This window comes from Barbatula barbatula (genome assembly GCF_947034865.1).
Source record: "Barbatula barbatula genome assembly, chromosome: 17".
In the NCBI taxonomy this organism is placed as follows: domain Eukaryota; kingdom Metazoa; phylum Chordata; class Actinopteri; order Cypriniformes; family Nemacheilidae; genus Barbatula; species Barbatula barbatula.
Window position 1 is genome coordinate 9935827 of NC_136780.1, and position 19753 is coordinate 9955579.

General features: G+C 39.2%; 1 protein-coding gene across 1 annotated transcript in view; it reads left to right on the forward strand.

The window, feature by feature from the left end:
* Nucleotides 1-1396: 1396 nt before the first annotated feature.
* The window catches only part of atp2b3b (ATPase plasma membrane Ca2+ transporting 3b), a gene marked incomplete at both ends in the record, with an annotated part of 29598 nt that continues 11241 nt past the window's right edge, over nucleotides 1397-19753 (forward strand). Inside the window, 19 exons of the mRNA XM_079477335.1 lie at nucleotides 1397-1625; nucleotides 6607-6804; nucleotides 7205-7462; nucleotides 7747-7872; nucleotides 9101-9226; nucleotides 10908-10949; nucleotides 12270-12434; nucleotides 12641-12855; nucleotides 13425-13667; nucleotides 14131-14372; nucleotides 14669-14903; nucleotides 15166-15345; nucleotides 15492-15579; nucleotides 15766-15872; nucleotides 15977-16168; nucleotides 17391-17604; nucleotides 18000-18211; nucleotides 18559-18666; nucleotides 19357-19539. Coding sequence (XP_079333461.1) covers nucleotides 1397-1625; nucleotides 6607-6804; nucleotides 7205-7462; nucleotides 7747-7872; nucleotides 9101-9226; nucleotides 10908-10949; nucleotides 12270-12434; nucleotides 12641-12855; nucleotides 13425-13667; nucleotides 14131-14372; nucleotides 14669-14903; nucleotides 15166-15345; nucleotides 15492-15579; nucleotides 15766-15872; nucleotides 15977-16168; nucleotides 17391-17604; nucleotides 18000-18211; nucleotides 18559-18666; nucleotides 19357-19539 — 3363 coding nt within the window. The remainder of the gene's footprint in view (nucleotides 1626-6606; nucleotides 6805-7204; nucleotides 7463-7746; nucleotides 7873-9100; nucleotides 9227-10907; nucleotides 10950-12269; nucleotides 12435-12640; nucleotides 12856-13424; nucleotides 13668-14130; nucleotides 14373-14668; nucleotides 14904-15165; nucleotides 15346-15491; nucleotides 15580-15765; nucleotides 15873-15976; nucleotides 16169-17390; nucleotides 17605-17999; nucleotides 18212-18558; nucleotides 18667-19356; nucleotides 19540-19753) is intronic.

A 19753-nucleotide genomic window follows, 5' to 3' on the forward strand; every position in this document is an offset into this window, starting at 1 on the left:
AGTAATGGTTAGTGTTTGTTGTGCATCATAGAGATATTTAGATATGTATCGTAATGCTATTTTGTAAAGAAATATATATTTTACATTTTTATGTGAAAATTCAGTTTTGTTTTTCTGAGACAGATCTCTGTTTATGTAATAAAGTTTTTATTAGTTTACATAAAGATGGTTGAATGTTATAAATTATTTGACAAATATTACAAAAAAAATGGTTTATGTTTTGTGGAAAATGTGTTTCTTTTTTATATTGTGTTGCAATTGCAATTGTATACCAAGTATGTGTATCCGATCGAATTGTCAGCTGAATGTAACATTCTGGCTGGGCCTGTATATGCCTCCTGATCATCCTGTATGCACGCGGTCGTCTTGTCTGCACACACGGGTTTTGAAAACATACTCACCAACATACCCACCACTGAGATGCTAATGTTGTAACCAATAGGCAAGAGATGATAGCAGAGCCAGACTGATAGTGTAAATGTGATTGTAAAAGATTGTGTACAGGAACCAAGAGTGTGTTCACTTGTGTGTTAGGGTATAGCGAGGCCAAAGCTTTGTGGGAGTTAGAGGCATCTGCGGGTTTCCATGGCAACTATGGGCTAATGCAGTGGTTTGGATCACTGAGAGACATGCATGCATGCATCACCATCTGTGAGATCACATGGTCTTCATACTGTATACCTCACCGTGTGTGTCCAGAGATTTTAGCCTTTCTTTGCCTGTCAGATTTGCATAACTGTTATATCAATGACCTGTGTAACACCGGCCTCATTACTGAAGGTAAGAGAAGTGTAACGCTCAATTAAAACAAGCAAATCTTTGAATTAAGTTGAAACTGTGCATTAAATGCATTATCTTGCGGCTAAATGCTTAGTCTGTCTCCAAAGTAATGCCCACTGTACTCTTCTGCCCACACCGGCACTTTGAAGACTAATGTTTTTCATATGTCTGTGTCTGCAGGCTTCCTCACCAATGCCCACATCCTACACCCTTTGAATTCTAACGCATCAACGCACCCGTTCTACAAAATACACCACTCGACCTTCTCCATTTTTGTCATCTCCCGCTCTCGTTCCATGTGTCCTGATGGATTGGAAGCGTCTAGATCCGTCGTTCTGTTGACCCTCGGGGTGAAGGGGTAGAGACTGGATTTCTCGAAATACACAAGTGTCCGGCCACTGTTGCTCAACTTCTTTCTACTGATGGAGAGTTAGAAAAAGCTTGAGCCACTACTGGGGTGGGAGAGGAGTGGAGTGGAGGAGACTAGCCAAAACCAAAAACACATTAAACGTTGAGACTGTATCGTTGAGTTCTGAAGATCTGAACGAGGGGAATCTGTATAGAAGCGGATACATTTATATAAAGTACTTTGGAACGAACACCTTAAAGACCCAAGATGTCCACTACAGCAACCATGGGTGAGATGGCAAACAGCGCGGTGGAGTTTTACCCCAAACGACGCGCAGGCAGTGCAGAGGTCAACCATGCTGGTGACTTCGGGGCGACGTTGGATGAGCTCCGGAACCTCATGGAGATGAGAGGAGCAGAAGCCATGCAGAAAATTCAGGAGAGCTATGGAGATGTAGAAGGCCTATGCCAGAGACTCAAGTCTTCCACCAGTGATGGTGAGAAAAATGTTGTGCCGTCTCTTTCTGTCATTTGCCTTTTATATTATTTTCTCCCCAAAATGAAAATTCTGTCATCATTTACTCATCCTCTTGTTATTTCAATTTTTTTTTTTGAAGAATGTTGGTAACCATACAACGCCGTTACCCATTCACTTCCATTGTATAGACACAAAACCAATGCAGGTGGATGGGGACCGACGTGGTTCAGTTACCAACATATCTTCTGTGTTCTACAGAAGAAAGAAAGTTATACAGGTCTGAAATGACAAGAGGGTTTGTAAATTACAATTCCATTAAAGTTCTAATATGTAAATCTTTCAGGTAACCCCCAAACATCATCCTTTCATCCTTTTTAGTCTCTCTCTCTCCTCCTCACACTACTTGTCCACCACCTCTTTCTCGTTCTCACTCGGTCAACTTCCCACTCTGGGTGCACGCGTCGTGTTGGGTTGCTAGGCGACGGCGCTGTCGGTGGTGAGGTGGGTGTAGAGAGAGGGGTTACTGGGTAAACAGTGTTGGAGAGACTCACTCACTAGAATCAGGGACTTTAAAGGTCCCCGTGGTCTGCAGCCATCACAAATCTTGGCATATCCACCCATTCTCTTCGGGGACGTAATTGAATGCATTGCTGTAATGATACAATGATGACTCCAGATTTAAATTCAGTTAGCGGAGGAGATGAGGCTCAGTCGCGAGAAACAGATAAAGTCCATAACGCTCAAATTGAATTGTGTTGATTTTGAGTACTTTTGTAAGTGTAGTGTAATGCAGTCAAGGAAAGTACTCAAATGCAGATGTAGATTAGATCTTTGCTCAGTTATGATAGTAGTAAATGACAGGTTATCCTGATGCTTGCGCTTGTGTTGAGTTATGAATTATGTTTCTGACATGTTTCAGAATGCAGTGGTGCGTGAAATCAAGCCAGCCAAGACGGGAGCGTTTAAACCTTTGTGGAGAGTTTGTTTCAGGTCTAAAATGAAACTAGAAAGTGGTATATAAGTGTTCTTGGATGGATGCAAGCTTTCAACAGCAACACAAAATATTATTTTCATTTTAGAATCCACGGCCCTTTTTAATAGTGCTGTTTTATTTTTAGAACGCAAATTAGTTTGTGTTTCACAGATGTGCTTTGCGACCTTTGTTTGACTAAAGCTAGTTTCTCGTTGCGCTGCCTGATGCGCTGGTGGCATTCCATCTGACGTAAACCAACATTAAATCAATCCCAATTCGGTACAATCACAGACTGTTTAGAACATCCACTTTACTAACCATGTCAGTTATATCATTTTTATTTGATTCCTAATCATGAACAAAATTTCATAATTGTATCACATTTTTTATCATACAGTAAGACTTTGGAAAGCTAATACCACCTGAATGTTGCTTACTGTATGATGTTAAAGGGATAGTTCACCAAAATGTCATCAAATTCTGGCATCACTCACCCGCTTGTCATTTTAAACCTGTATGATTTCCTTTCCACAGCGATACCTATTGATGTGTATTGGTTTTGTGTCCATGCAATAGAAGTTGATGGGTACCACCATTGTCCGGTTACCAACATTCTTCTAATTTTTTTCTTTTGTGTTCTGAAGAATAAAAGAAAGTCATACAGGGTTAAAAAGATGATGACAAAGAGTAAATGATGACAGAACCGCGAACTATCCATTTAAATGTTTCAATCAAATATCATCTGTAAAGCTCTTACAAGAGTTACAACTAAAACAACTGATTAAAATAGCAATTTAAAACCTTTAACCCTCCATCAGTGTCATGATTCGGAAAACATGAAATCTCTCTTATTGCCTTTATGTATGGAGATAATAGCTAACATCTATCATCAGGAACAGTTCTGCTGCCAGGTGATAAAACCGGATGCTCCTGATTCTAATACTCCTACAATAAGTTTTCCTCTAAGTGCAAGTAGAAGCCGAACTAATTTTGTTACATGGTTATGACAAAGCAGACACAAGGGAGAGGAGAAGTGACAGTGAATAAGGCTGACACTGAGATGAGGACATGAAAATGGAGGTCTATTAGTGCATCGTCTTCTTCAGCAAGCGGACCATGCGTTGCTCTCAGCCCCGCTGCAACAAACACTATTTTCAGAGCAGGGTTTGGATGTATCAATCTATCAGGCTGAACACACACATACAATATACCTGCTGCAGAACATCTCAAACCAGTGGGTGTGGAGAGATGGAGAATGAGAGAGAGAGGCTAGAATTGAGTGGGGAGAGAGAGAGAGAGAGAGAGAGAGAGAGAGAGAGAGAGAGGGAATTGTAGTGCAGCTTGCCGCATTGTCAAGGACACACCAAGGGGAGATGAAGACTGAGTGGGGGGGTGTTTGAAAAGTGAAGATTCGTATTGCTAGTCAGCAGTTTTATTTTAACCCCTTCCTCAGGTGGCATAGTTTTTTACTTGTAGTACCTGTCATGGGTTATGTTCATACAAAATATTGTATTATACAGTCGATATTCTTTAAAAACTAAGTTTTTACAAATTTGGGGTTTAATTAAAATAAGGGATATCGCATAACTGCAGTCTTATTGCGTGTTTGATTCAGTGACTGCTGTCCACTTATATTGAAAGTAAAATTTGATATTTGGGATTTTTAATCCAACAGCCAAAATTTTCAAATCTGTCATTGTTTTATTCACCCTCATGCTGTTCAAGAGTCATGTGACCCTCTCTTCTGTGGAACCCAGAGTTTAACAAATTTATTTCCCAGAGTTAAACAAATTTATTAAACGTATTTCCCTTACTGTTTAATCTTCACGCTGGACATTAAAAACAAAGTGCAGTGCATCATTGGATAAGTCCTGCTCGCAGCATCCTTTGCTGTACTATTTCACCCACTGTTCTGTCATCCATTTCCTCACTCTCTCTCTCTCTCTCTCTCTCTCTCTCTCTCTCTCTCTCTCTCTCTCTCTCTCTCCCCTTGTTCACTTTCATTCACATATCCACTTCTCATCTAGAGTGTTGTATAATCGTGCACTCAGTAATGGTTAAGTTCTGAGTTCGGGTGGTATGGAGTAAGTGTGTTCTGTGTAAGACCCTCAGGTGCCGCTCTGATGCTCTGACTCATTCAAGTCATACATGGCAGTCTATACATTCCTCCATGTCCACTTAAAGTATTTTCCGGTTGGTCTTTCATGTCCTTATTTGTCCATGATGCACACCAACACGCTCACGGACTAACATCAATAGTGCCTTATTCAGCCGAGCCGCTGGGTCTCACTCGAAGTGACTCTTCTGACTTCAACACTGACTAAAAACATCAAGAATTTTCTTTTGGGCTCTGAAAGAATTAGCTGTCTGCAAAAGCAGACCAATGAAAAATCTATTATGAGGCTCCCGCGGACAGCGCTGAATCAATGACATCATCTGTAGCTGGGCGAAAAGGTGCCTGAAGACAGGAAGTTGAAGAACGGCATGATTTGTGCTTGATGTCTTCATCACCATGGAAACTGCACAAATCTATGAAAGAGTGGAAGAGAGAGTTAGAGAAAGACTCAACGTTGAAAGATGTAGATGACTGTGGAGGAAGGGCGCTCATTAAAGCCAGTGTGTGTCATCGTGTCTTTATATCTTCAAATCGGTTTCTTTTTGCCCTCCCTGGCTTGCCTCTGTCTTTTATTTCATGTAGGAGGTCTTTGAAACAAGCAGAAACATGCAATTAATTATTTACGTTCTGTAAGTCAGATTTATGCCTCCTATTACTTTGGACCAGTCTACTTTAACTGAACGACGCATTCAAGAAATATCATACTAGCAAAGGTGCTGTTGTGCTTAATATTTAACTGACAGTCTTGACCAGTCTTGTTTTATATAACCATCAAGTTTATATTCAGTAACAGTTTTGTGTGTCACCAAGCAACAAACTGGAGTAATGTGGGGCGACAAGAATACAATTGCAACATAGTCTTGTTCAGAACAGTTAGAGTTATACAGTGAAATATTTAAAGATCAATAAAATCTATAAGATTTATTTAAATAGTGGGTGTTAATAAGAGAAAGGAGTGAGTTTTAAAGGTTTACTTTAGTTCCATATTTAAAGCTTACGTGTGTGACAGTGTTTTAGTCTATTTCACAGTAGGAATCTATGATCTTGACACAGTTTCTTTGTGCCATTGCTACACAACAAAAAGTATTGGTTTGGTAAAATAATGTCTGTTGCCAAGATACATTAGATGCATTTTAAAACCCGGATTATGTTATAATCATTAGCAATTTTTCACCTCGAATAGTTTTCAAAATACACCAAGGCCTGTTTCAGTTATGAAAATGTGTTTAAGCAGGTACTTCAGAAAGTTTTGAGTACAAACCGGTTGCCGCAGAAGGACACAATTTAAAATCTGCCATCTTCTGCAAACAGTTTCTTCAAAGGCAGTGTGCAATGAATAATCTCAATTTGATGCTTGTTAAAACCCTCCATGCTATATTATGTTGAAATAAATATTTAAATACATTTGGCCAAAAGCCAACTTTGGAAAACTAAAATATTTGCTTTTCTACTCAAATGTATTATTAAAAATGTTTTAATGTTTTAAAGATTTAGTATTTGTGTTGCATTTAGAGTGTAAACTGAAGTTCAGCGTCGGGAAGAATTTAAAGAGGCTTGGCACGTAAATAATATAAAAGTCACTCTAAGGCCTAGGAGAATAGCTATCCACAGATTTTTAATGTAACATTTATACAAACTGTAATTTTAAACCATTCTACAGTTTTAACAGATATTTTAAAACTGTCAAATTACAGAAAAAGTCTGAAAAAAATTAAAAATATTACAAGAAAAAGTATTTTACAGAATTGTTGTAGCGTTGAAGTGACGACTACTTTAGCGTTTACATGACTTTTGGGCCCCACTGTACTTTGGCTGTTAAAAGTTTTATATGTGTAAATACATTTTGAATGCCCAATCCTTAAAGAACTTGTAGTTACAGTACGCCGTCTAACCCTTTCATGTCCATTTCAGGTTTGTCAGATAACCCAGCAGATCTGGAAAAGCGCAGACAGACATTTGGCCAAAACTTCATACCACCGAAAAAGCCCAAGACCTTCCTTCAACTGGTATGGGAGGCATTACAAGACGTTACTCTCATCATTCTGGAGATTGCAGCCATCATCTCTCTCGGCCTGTCCTTCTATCAGCCACCCGGACACGATGGAGAGGGTAAGATGGGAGTGTAAGAATTGAACCTAAACAATGTTACAGTGAGAAAATCGAGGAAGGGATTTAAAGGGATGGTGTGGGTAGAGGGAGGAGGGAATAATGGTTGAAGAGTGGGAGGGTGGAGAGGGAGAACTGAATTAAGGGAGTGTGGGAGTGAAAGGTGAGAAAATGGAGTGAGAAAAGAGCATGTCAAGCAGGATAAGAGAAAAAAAGGGGGAGGAGCCTATTAGCTGTGAATTAAACAGAACAATTCTTTGAGTAGCTTTAGATTAATTTAAAGTGCTCAAAATGTTTTGGGTGTTTTTATGGTCATTATGTATAAAAACAATGTCCAGACCGTCTTTATCCAATCAACAAAGTATTCCAGAGCGCCGTGTAAGAATGACCTTTAACCCTACAGCCTGTGGAAATGTGTCGGGAGGAATCGAAGAAGAGGGGGAGGCGGAGGCCGGGTGGATTGAAGGCGCAGCCATCCTGCTGTCTGTCATATGTGTAGTGTTGGTGACCGCTTTCAACGACTGGAGTAAAGAGAAACAGTTTCGGGGGCTACAGAGCCGCATCGAGCTGGAACAGAGGTTCGCCGTAGTGCGCAATGGCAACGTCATCCAGATCCCCGTCGCTGAGATGGTGGTTGGGGACATGGCCCAAGTCAAATATGGTCAGTTCCTGTCTAATTCCAATTTGATTTCAGAGAATGAAATGAATGCTGAGATTAGGCTCAACTCATCTAAAATGAACAAGGTGTGGATTAAAACAGGGATATTTTTGGAGTATTGGTCACATTTGCAGAAATCAGGATACAGACTCATTTGTTGATCACGAACGCTGTGTATTATTATTGCATTATTGGTAGAACAGAGTGAATGCTTTTTGGGATATTAATGATGCCCTAGATGAGATCATTCTGTTTGTGAGTTTGTCCTAATTTGTATTTGTTCTCAGGTGACCTTCTACCTGCCGATGGGGTCCTGGTTCAGGGAAATGACCTGAAGATAGACGAAAGCTCCTTGACCGGTGAATCAGACCATGTTGGAAAGTCAGCCGACAAGGACCCCATGCTTCTCTCTGGTAAGTTTGCATGGGAACTTTTGTGCACATACTTTAAAACAAAATTAGCTGCATCTCTCACAAAAACAATTGTAATTTTGTTCCTCATTTTGTAGATGGGGAAAAAATGGGATTGAAAGGTTTAATAAAACCTTTTTGAACGAACACAGAATGGGTAGTTGACTTAATTTTTGTTGTCACACCGTAGGAATAATTTGGTTTATTTGTCAACTACCCACATAAATAAATAACATCTTACAGGTTTCAGTAGATTTCTGAATCTCTTTTTGTTTATCTTATATTGAAAAAATCTATTTGCGCTAGAGGTGTAAAAGTTACTCACCTTTATAGGATTTTTTTTTAAATCTCAACACATTTTCAAAGGTTATTTACTGAATAAAATCACTGTGGATAGGCTGATGGCCATTGCTCTTCATTTTAAACAATGTTTTCAAAATGGGCAACCTTGTGTCTGAAGATTTTGTATTCTTTGCACTTCATCCGTCAGTCAAATGGCCAAATCTCGCTTGGAGCAGACGCATTCATGTGTCAGAATAACTGAGATGCTGCAGTGGCATCCAGATGTTGTTAATTAGATCTATGGATGTCTGTTTCCTGCCGTGAGCACTGGTGCATGCCCTCACCCTTCCTCTCTGCTATTCTTAGACACTTGGAATGATGACTCCATTCTCTTTATGAGACTGTCCTGCTACACTGATGATATTATTGAATAATATCCCAATAATACTGTTGTGAAGATGATGCATGGGGGCTATTGTTGTGTTTCTTTTGTAAGTCATATGCTAATAGTGAACTAGAGCAGGCCGGTTTGTGGATATTTATTGTTTGACATAACTCACGCGCTCACGCTGTTAACATTTCCTGATTTGGGGTTTAGAACTGGTGTGTTTCAGTCAGCATGTTCTTAAGTGTGTATTGCCTGGCTACCCTGAACAGTTAAATGCAAAAAAATCATGTTTTAGTCAAAATATTAAAGGATCCTTAAAAAAAGATAAATCAAATAATAGTTATAAGTGTTTTTATGAAATTTTTGTAGCATACATCTTGAATACATTAAATTTTTCATGCATTCATTACTTTTAATCTTATGTGATTGTTTTGAGGGCGTTTAAATATTTTTATTAAACCAAGATAGAAATAAGAATACAAGGAATGTTATTTTATTTCGCAATGTCTAAATTGTATCTGACTCGTTTTTTCCCTTCTGTATCTCTCTTGTCTTTCACAGGTACCCATGTGATGGAGGGCTCAGGAAGGATGCTGGTAACCGCGGTTGGAGTCAACTCTCAGAGTGGCATCATATTCACTCTTCTGGGAGCTGGAGAAGGGGAGGAGGAGAAGAAAGAGAAGAAAGGTGAGTGTGCGAGAATGAAGAACATCAACAAGCAACTGACACACACACACACACCACCATAGCAGAGTCTAGTGTAGGATGAGTGGTGAGAATACACGCACGCTAACACATTGGTAAAAAGAGAGGGGGTGGGAGAACCTTACATAAGAGAAAGATGGCTTTGATATGAATGGAAGAGCCTGCAGGAATATTTATGAATGGTCAGACAATCGTACAGTAAGATACAAGCTTCGTTCCTAGAAACTTTATGGACCGTGTCATGGGTGATTAAACCTGCAGGGAGAGGTCTGGAGAGAGAGGAATGGAGAAGGATTAGGAGTTATATTGGAGGAGGCTGATTAATTATTCAGAGAAAGGGAACCAAAGAGAGAAACAGAGTGAGAGAGTAAAGGTTGGATGTGGGTGGATGAAGGATGAAGTGGCGCCATGTTTTGTTGCTGTCCGCTGAATCGCTTTGTATGTGTCATCATCAGCCACCGAACAGACTTGAACTGCCTCACAGTGAGGATTTGATCGTTTCATGTCAATCAAATGTGGTTTGTTAAATTTTGCACGACATGTATTATGACAAATGTGTGTGAATTTAAAATGTGCTATCAGCTCTTAGGTTTTATTTGCACTTCATTTAACTAACACAACACCACAACTTAATATTTAAAACGATTCATAATCTTTAATATTAAATTAATATTTAATATCAATATTTTATGTTTACTAGTCTCTTGAATACTTCTGATTCTGACTTGATTCAGTCACTGCATGCTGACATTTCTTTGTATAATAGTAATAATAATAATGTTAGTGTCTCTCTAGCACTCTGCACTCTTTTTCTGTAATGTATATTCGAACGATGTTAGAAAGTTTGTTAAATGTTAAAAAGCTGTCAAACTGCTTGAAATTGTCAACTACTTACATGCAAGTTTTCAACACAATCTCACAGCAACTTTTTGCAAGGTGGCTAGTTTCGCGCGATATGCATGATCTAATTCAAACGTTTTAGTAAGATATGCTTTCGTGTGAGTGACTTTAGGTTTAGAGGTGGGGTTAGGAGAAGGGCTTCGGTGTGGCTTTTTCTAATTGTATGATTTCATACGACTCACATTGCACTATTCAAATTCATACGAATTAGCCTCATCGTAAAATAGATACAGATTCCTGTGAGATCAAGTTGAACTTTTTTATTTCCCCTATATTTAATACCATATAATTGCCATTGTTTCGGTTTCTCTTTTTCCCTTCCTCAATGTCCACCTGATCCAAAAAATTCCCCTCTTTCGACCCATATTATCCCCTTGTTTCACTATCCAATCAGACGACAGTAGTTATTCACCCACTACTCTGGCCAAACACAGCAGCATCACCAATGGTATGTAATCTACAGCACTTTCTAGTTCCACAAAACCCGCCCGTAATCTACAGTAGAAATGACTTCGGCATGTATAAAGACAGATTGGCCCAGTTTCCTTTTCATGGTGAATTGTATTGTGTGCATTTGTGTTTCATATGTTCACGTCTATTTCCATAGTTGTGTGCGCTCTCATTCCCAACTTCACGAACATTGCGTGCCCTGTCTCTCATTCTGTCTATGTCTGTTGCTTTTTATTCCCTTGTTCTCCTTCTCTATCTCTCTCTCTTGCTTTCTCTCTTTCTCTGTCTCTCCTGCTCTGTCGCTCTCTCACAGGCAAGCAGCCAGAGGCAGCTGTGGAGACCAATCAGAATAAAGGTACCACGTGGATGGCAGAGTAGATGAATGAAGAGAAAGAAGGGTTAATTATTTTCATGTTGTGGAGAATTTCTATAGACAGCTATAGGAGTACAGCAATGGAAAATATAAGAATTAATGTCATGTAGTATGCACACACAGCCTCACACATTCTAGTGTATCCACATTCGGTTGGCAGTTCATTGGTGAGGAGAAGTGGTCAAACACGTTTTGCTGAATAGTGCAAATGCTGTGGAACTTGAGAAGGATGACACTGTTGTGTTCTATATCGAAACGGTAGTGTTGTTTGTGGTGCGTCATCTGTGAATGTGCAATTGAGTTTGTCCACATTTGTCTTGCTTTACTTTGTTGTTTGTCCATTTGTGTATGTGTGTGTTCCGCTGTAGAATCTCCCCAGAGGAAACTTGTATTGCTTTTAGAGATTTAATAGAACTGTATATACTCAGATAAGTATTAGCCTACAGATGTTTTTCCCGAAATTCCTTTGGAGAAAAAAATTACTACCGGTAGTTGCTAATATACAGACAGTATAGAGCTATACAAAATATTTACAGAGGAATAGGGCTAATATGGCTTAGAACAAACAAGCTATTTTAATTTACTTGAATTAAATAGACAGTTTAATCAAATACAATACATATCGTTGCAAAAAACGGATTTGTTTTTCAAGGAATGTGATAAGTGATATGAATCCCCTGACATTCAAGGAATAGTTCACCAAAAAAAGATAATCGTGTCATTCAAAATCTGTATGTGACTGTTTTGTTCTGTGAAACGCGAAAGAAGATATTTTGAGAAATGTGTTTTTTTGTCCATAACGGGAGTCAATGCGAGGCAGTGTTGTTTGGTTGTTTTCAACGTTCTTCGAAATATCTTATTTTTTTGTTCTGCAGAAGAAAGTCATACAGGTTTAAAATTACATGAGGGTGAGTAAATAATACAATAATTTTCATTTTTGGGTGAACTATTCCTTTCAGTTGCAGACATTGGGATACCTTTAGAAATTTCTAGAGAAGATGCATGCTAGATTACCAAGGTCTTTTTAGGAGAAACATCTGAGAAAGAGGAGGATTCATGTTCTCTTCATTTAATATCAATGCTATTTAAGAAACAAATTAGATATTGAAGAGAACTCTTTTGCAATTCTGTTCCTATGCATCCAGCCTATAATTTAATTTTCTCAATTTGTGACTTGAAGGCATTTATAGCTTTGAATGATTATTGTTTATGGTTGAGAGGCCTTTCACGATGCCTCTGAGTTGTGACACGACAGATTTGTCGTCCATATGTAGTGACGCTAACTCATGTCCCGCCCACCAGCCAAAAAGCAGGATGGAGCCGTTGCCATGGAGATGCAGCCTCTGAAGAGTGCGGAGGGCGGAGAAGTAGAAGAGAGAGAGAAGAAGAAATCCAACGTGCCCAAGAAGGAGAAGTCTGTACTACAGGGCAAACTCACAAAACTGGCTGTACAGATTGGCAAAGCAGGTGCGAGATACTTGATGTGGCCATTTATGAAATGATGTCAAATGGAGAGAAAAATCAGTTCACTGCAATTACACCACAGCAAAGATGCTATTCTCATTTCTTCCTGTTTCCTAAAATGTTAAATTTTATTCTGCAAGCTACTTTCACACACAATATTAACAGAAAATGATATGTGAAAGATTTAATTGAGAGTGTTTTGTGTTTAGGTCTCGTCATGTCGGCCATCACAGTCATCATCTTGGTCTTGTACTTTGTGATTGAGACATTTGTGGTGGAGGGGCGGACCTGGATGACAGAGTGCACGCCCATTTATGTGCAGTACTTTGTCAAATTTTTTATCATCGGGGTGACTGTGCTGGTGGTAGCTGTGCCTGAGGGTCTTCCTCTCGCTGTTACCATCTCACTGGCCTACTCAGTTAAGGTGAATCAGACCAGGTGCACTGTGTGTGTAAACATCAAATTAAATTGAACAAAATATGTAAGCAACGCATGCTTTTGACGGTTAAAAGAATAAAATGAATAAATGCTCAAAACTATATTGCTAATTTTTAGCTCATGATAGCTAATGCATTTACAGTACTTATGTTATCAAATGCAACCCTATTGTAAAGTGTTAACAAACATACATATTGCAATATGCATAGCACAATGCTTTGCAATAACAAAATGATTTTAATTCCTCAAAAATAGGTTATAGTCAAAGCTTAAAGTAGAAGAAAAAAAAACGGTTAGTCGAAGAGACTGCTGATGAAGAAAGAATGTGAAATGTATGCTAGTTATGAAATATCCAGCGTTTAAATTGATTTTACAAACAATCATAGAATATATCAAGTTATCACATATTGCATTTTTATTAAATATCGTGCAGCCCCAGTAGACACCTTTAAGCCTGGTTCATTCATATTCGCCACAATAAACGCCATTCATTCTTTCATTAACTGTTGGATTGAAAATGTAAATCAATAAAACATTGTTTTACTACTAATTCAGAAAATGATGAAAGACAACAACCTGGTGCGCCACTTAGATGCCTGCGAGACAATGGGCAACGCTACTGCCATCTGCTCCGACAAGACCGGCACCCTCACCACCAACCGCATGACCGTTGTGCAGGCCTATTTCAACGACCAGCACTTCCGTGAGATCCCTGACCCCAGCCAGATCAACCCCAACAACCTTGAGATGGTTGTCAACTCCATATCCATCAATTGCGCCTACACCTCCAAGATCCTGGTGAGAGACTGGATACCACATACAGTATTAAGGATCCAATGTGTAATTTTTTTGAAGGATCTATTGACAGAAATGCAATATAATATACATAACTATGTCTTCAGAGGTGTATGAAGATCTTTCATTATGGAGGGTTATGTTTTTATCACCTTAGAGTTTAGAATTGCATAGAATTGGCCACGTTGTTTCTAGAGTAGCCCTAAACGGACAAACTGCTCTACAGAGCACGTTTTTCCTTCGGCAAAGAAGCGAAAACGAGACAACATCTTAGTCCTGTGTCAGCCAACGTAGTGCTTCGAATGGGAGGGGTGGAGTGAGCCGTTGGTTCCAAATCACAACCTCAACACTAGATGCAGACAGATTTTTATACATTGGACCTTTAAGGGCCTATGTATAAACAATTAAATGGTGCATTTTGTTGGCCTTCTCTGTGTCCCTCACGCCCTCCTATCTTCCCTTTTAGCCACCAGATGTTGAAGGTGGTCTGCCCAAGCAGGTTGGCAATAAGACAGAGTGTGGTCTCCTGGGCTTCTTGCTGGACCTGAAGAGAGATTATGTCCCTGTTAGAGAGCAGATCCCAGAGGAGAAGCTCTATAAAGTGTATACTTTCAACTCAACTCGCAAGTCCATGAGCACTGTGGTGCAGATGCCGGATGGAAGCTTTCGCCTCTACAGCAAAGGAGCATCTGAGATCCTTCTGAAAAAGTGAGTTAACTGTGACAGAAACTTGGAATCTGTTGGAGGTGCTTTATATTTCTTTACGTTTATTATTAAATAATAAAAAAGCAAAAATAATATTTTAATGAATGTTTTTAATTTTTGTCCAACCTAAAAATACAGTTTTAAAAATAGATCATTTAACTTCTGAACAAAATGCATCTTGATTTAAAAATATTTGAGATGTCTCTTTTCCAAAACTGATGGATGCATATTTTTCTGCTGGGAACAAGACATACATTTTCACAGTTTTTTTAGAGACGACCCTTGTTTCTCTCCTTCAGGTGTTCCTCCATTATTGGTGCCAATGGTGACGTGAGAAGCTTCAGGCCACGGGACCGAGATGAGATGGTGAAGAAAGTGATCGAGCCCATGGCGTGTGAAGGCCTGCGAACCATCTGCATCGGTTATCGCGATCTCCCCGGTGACCCAGAACCCGATTGGGATAATGAAGCTGAAATCGTCACCGAACTGACCTGTATCGCTGTTGTTGGGATCGAGGATCCTGTTCGACCTGAGGTATGTACTTCAACTTCAGAGACGATTAAGTGACCCTCAAAAACCTTAGAAGAGTGCTCAGTGATATCATCACCCTGTGTTGTTGTATACAGTGTTGTGTAACATATGAGTCAACAGCTTCAAGTCAATTTATTCTGTCAGGAAGCATTCAAATTGTGGTGGTCACATGCAGGGAAAATGGCAGCATGAGAATGTAGTCATATTGAAAAAAATAATATAATTGAAATGAAAGTGAATCTTTTTTTATCTACTTCTCCTGCAGGTCCCTGAAGCCATTCGGAAGTGTCAGAGGGCTGGCATCACTGTGCGCATGGTCACTGGTGACAATATCAACACAGCACGAGCTATTGCTGCCAAGTGTGGCATCATTCAACCTGGAGATGACTTTCTGTGCCTGGAGGGCAAAGACTTTAACCGTAGAATCCGAAATGAGAAAGGAGAGGTGAGCCAGAGACCTTCTTGAATCTAACTCAGAGCCTTATAAAATTAAATAGACAGTCTGGTTTTTAGCTTTTACAGGTTCAGTTGTTGGTCTTGATCAGGTCTTGTCTTCATTCTGTCTCATCTCAAAGTGTATTTGTGTTCTAGATTGAGCAGGAGAGGATTGATAAGATCTGGCCCAAGCTTAGAGTTTTGGCACGCTCCTCCCCCACCGACAAACACACTCTTGTAAAAGGTGAGATGCACTATACATCCACTCATCACACTTACACACCTGCCTCTGAACATATGAATAGACCTCATGACAATCAATTAAAGTTGAATCCATACTCTGTGTTGACAGTTGATACATTCATATTCATCTGGTCAAGGTTATGTGCTAGCGTTTAATTGTTTGCTTTGTGATGATGTCATTGTGTAGGCATCATCGACAGCACTGTACTGGAGCAGAGACAGGTGGTGGCCGTAACCGGTGATGGGACCAATGACGGACCGGCTCTCAAGAAGGCAGATGTGGGCTTTGCGATGGTGAGTCTGACAAACACTCCCTGTTCCCTCGGATATATTTGTGCATTGTTGCCTAAAATCTCTTTTCTTTATCGCCCTCTCTCTTTCTCGCTTGGTGTCTCCAGGGTATAGCAGGAACTGATGTCGCTAAAGAAGCGTCTGACATCATCCTGACCGATGATAACTTCTCGAGCATTGTCAAGGCTGTCATGTGGGGGAGAAATGTGTATGACAGCATCTCCAAGTTCCTGCAGTTTCAGCTTACTGTCAATGTTGTGGCCGTCATAGTAGCTTTCACTGGGGCCTGCATTACACAGGTAACTCACACTCACATGGTCGGTGGTGTTTGTTTTTACCAGTATGTTTTTGAGAGAGGTGGTGTGTTGAGTGTGTTAAAGATGCTGCTATTGGCACAATTACAATGTTGTCCCTGACCTTACAAACCTTTTGATGTATTTAGATAAAAATATAATTGTGCAAACTCTTTATTTTATTTTATTTGGGAGCTTATTACATGTTAATGCTTTTGAAATGGATGACTTGAACTGAAAAACAAAGCAGCCAATAAGAAGAGCCCGTTGTAGATGAAAGCTTCTTTATACTGTTTACAAAAGCATTTTAGGGTCAGACCTTAAAGGGATAGTTCACAAAAAAATGTAAATTCTGTCATCATTTACCAAATCTGTATAAACGTCTTTGTTCTGATGAACACAAAAACGGTTATTTTGAAGAATGTAGGAAAGCAAACAGTTCTGGGTCACTTTTGACTACCATTGTAATTTTCCTACTATGGTAGTCAATGGTAGCCAAGAAATTTTTGGTTACAAGCATTCTTCCAAATATCTTTCTCTGTGTTCCATCAAACAAAGACATTTATACAGATTTGGAACAACTCGAGGGTGAGAAAATGATGAAATAATTTTCAATTTTTGGATAACTATCCCTTTAACAACCCAGCTTCCTAGGCAAAGCGTGACTGCACAGAAAATGCTCAATTATACCAAGTGATGTAAAATGTCAGCAGGTAAATTTTGGACCCTGGATATATACATAGTAAGATAAAATGAGCGGACATGTTATATCAACAGACCACATTACACAGTGATACTTGTGTGTCATGCAGGGTTATAGGAACTGACTGCATTGCACCTCACAAGCTCATAGATAAAGGCTTTAATTAAACCAACCACTGAGCCCCCTGCTGGAGGTTGGTGGTACTGTCATTTACTTGCATTAACTTTAAGAAACACTTCACCCAAAAATGAAAATGTATACATTATTTATTCACAGTTACATCTCTCCAACTTTTTCTAGTTTTTTTATGGAACACAAATGAAAAAAGTTGATGAATATCAACTTGATGAATGCATAAAATATAAGTACAACATACAATAAAAGTAAATGAAGAAAAGCTACAAAAGAGAAAGTTTTAGGTTTGTATTGACATGAGTAAATGATGATAAAATTTACATTTAAGCTAAACGGATTTATTTAAATGTTGTTTAATTGAATGCTTTTCTATCATGCTTGTGTGTGTAGGACTCTCCGCTTAAAGCAGTACAGATGTTATGGGTCAATCTGATCATGGACACGTTTGCGTCTTTGGCTCTGGCCACTGAGCCGCCCACTGAAGCCCTGTTGCTTAGGAAACCCTACGGCCGCAACAACCCCCTCATCTCCCTCACTATGATGAAAAACATCCTGGGTCACGGAGTCTATCAGCTCGTCATCATCTTCACCCTGCTGTTTGCCGGTAAAACAGAGAGCTTGCCATTTATTACACGTTTTAATGTTTTGTCTATTTAGATGAAGACTAATAGGATAGAACTGAGGCATCTGCATTCACACATACGGTAATTTTGTGTTAGAAGGTTGCCAGATTGCTGTACTATTGCTGGATGCCATCATTTTTTTGGTGGGCTGTGCCCAGCGATAGATTTTCGAATCACAAAAAAAGATGTCATTCTGACTTGACAAGGAATAATTTTTCTTGCCACTTAACATAAACATTCCTGAGGGAAAATCATTTGTATATCATTTACAGCCATGCATGATGCATCATATCATTAACATGATGACAATTATCAATGCATGAATTAGAGTGACCACAATTTCTGACACATTCTCTCTCACTTCCTTCCTACTAAGGAGAGAAAATATTCAACATCGACAGCGGCCGTAACGCCCCCCTACACTCCCCCCCATCTGAACACTACACCATCATCTTCAACACCTTTGTCCTAATGCAGCTTTTTAATGAGATCAACGCTCGGAAGATCCACGGTGAAAGGAACGTGTTTGACGGCATTTTCGGCAATCCTATCTTCTGCAGCATTGTTCTGGGAACGTTTGTAATGCAGGTCAGAAATGCCACAGTGTGCCTTGTGCTCCATTTACAACACCAAACATTAACAATGAGTCCCCTTGTTTACAGAATATTTTGCTAATTTGATGCTTTTAGCTTTTAGTGTAGTTCTCTCAGCTTTGTTGAACAGATAATCCTTAAATCCATTCTACATAATTCTATAGGTTTCCTGAAAACATAAAAAAGAGAGCATGGATAAAATCAATGAATTTTGCCTGGGCCTGTCAATGAATTTGTAGTTATGGAATGAAGTATGAGAGATGTGTGGTAGTTGGTGCAAACTTCAGCATTTAACGTCAGTGTTTGGTTCTTGACTGTGAGACAGTGTTGATCTCTGTGCAGTTTGTGATTGTGCAGTTTGGGGGGAAGCCCTTCAGCTGTGCCCCTCTTAATGTGGAGCAGTGGCTTTGGTGTCTCTTCGTGGGAGTCGGAGAACTGCTGTGGGGGCAGGTAGGACAGCAAAAGAGAGAGAAAATAAAATGATTTTGAAAAAAACAAGTATCTACTATGAGCTATCATTGTACTGTATTTAGAATCCCTCTTGTAAGATTTCTTCATCTTACAAACATTTAACTGTCATCATCAGCATTGATCGACGGCAGTGGTCATTTCATCTAGTGTCACATTGTCACAAGTGTTGTAAAAAAATTATTTAAAAATGTAATTGTTGATCATTTGCCACTATTTTATTGTATAATATAGTGAGGTCTAATAAATAATTAGAACACAAAGTTTGATTTGTCTTCATTTTAATCTATGTTGTAATTGTTAAAACAATATTTTGCGAACTACTAGAAAGTGCTGTCATCAAACATTCAAGTACTTTTTATTTATGATTTATTTAAGATGAAGACAAATAATATTTATTTAAAATTCTATACAAAAAATATTCAAGAAAATTGATTTATTTAGACTTAAATGTCCAGTTTATTTGCAAAAACAAAAACAATTTTTAGCTGTGTTTTTTGAGTAATCAATACTAAACAAAGCAACTGCAGTTTGATATTTAATGCACAATAAAATATTTGATTTTTATTAAAACATGAAATTTAATTATCTCTGTTGTTCATTTTAAAACCCACACCTGTCATCTGCCTCATCTGCTTTAAACGATCTCTGCCATCTCTCTCTTTATCTCAGGTGATCGCCACAGTGCCCACGAGTCACCTAAAGTGTCTAAAGGTGGCGGGCACCAGGCCGAGAACGGACGAGATGACTGAAGATGAGATGGCCGAAGACGAGGAAGAAATTGACCATGCTGAGAGAGAACTCCGCAGGGGCCAGATCCTCTGGTTCAGAGGCCTTAACCGTATCCAGACTCAGGTGCTGTGCATGAGACCCCTCAATTCCGACCTTTCAGTCCCAATGGTAGAAGTAGCATTAGCGATAGTCATACGATGGTTTTCACAGACAGTAGAACTTATGTCTCCTCAAAGAAGGTTCTTTTCCTTTTCCTTTTGTTTTCTTCTCCCTCTAGAATCATGTACATTAGCTCATCCTTTCCTCTTTCTTTCTTTCTGTCTTTCTTTCCTTCTTT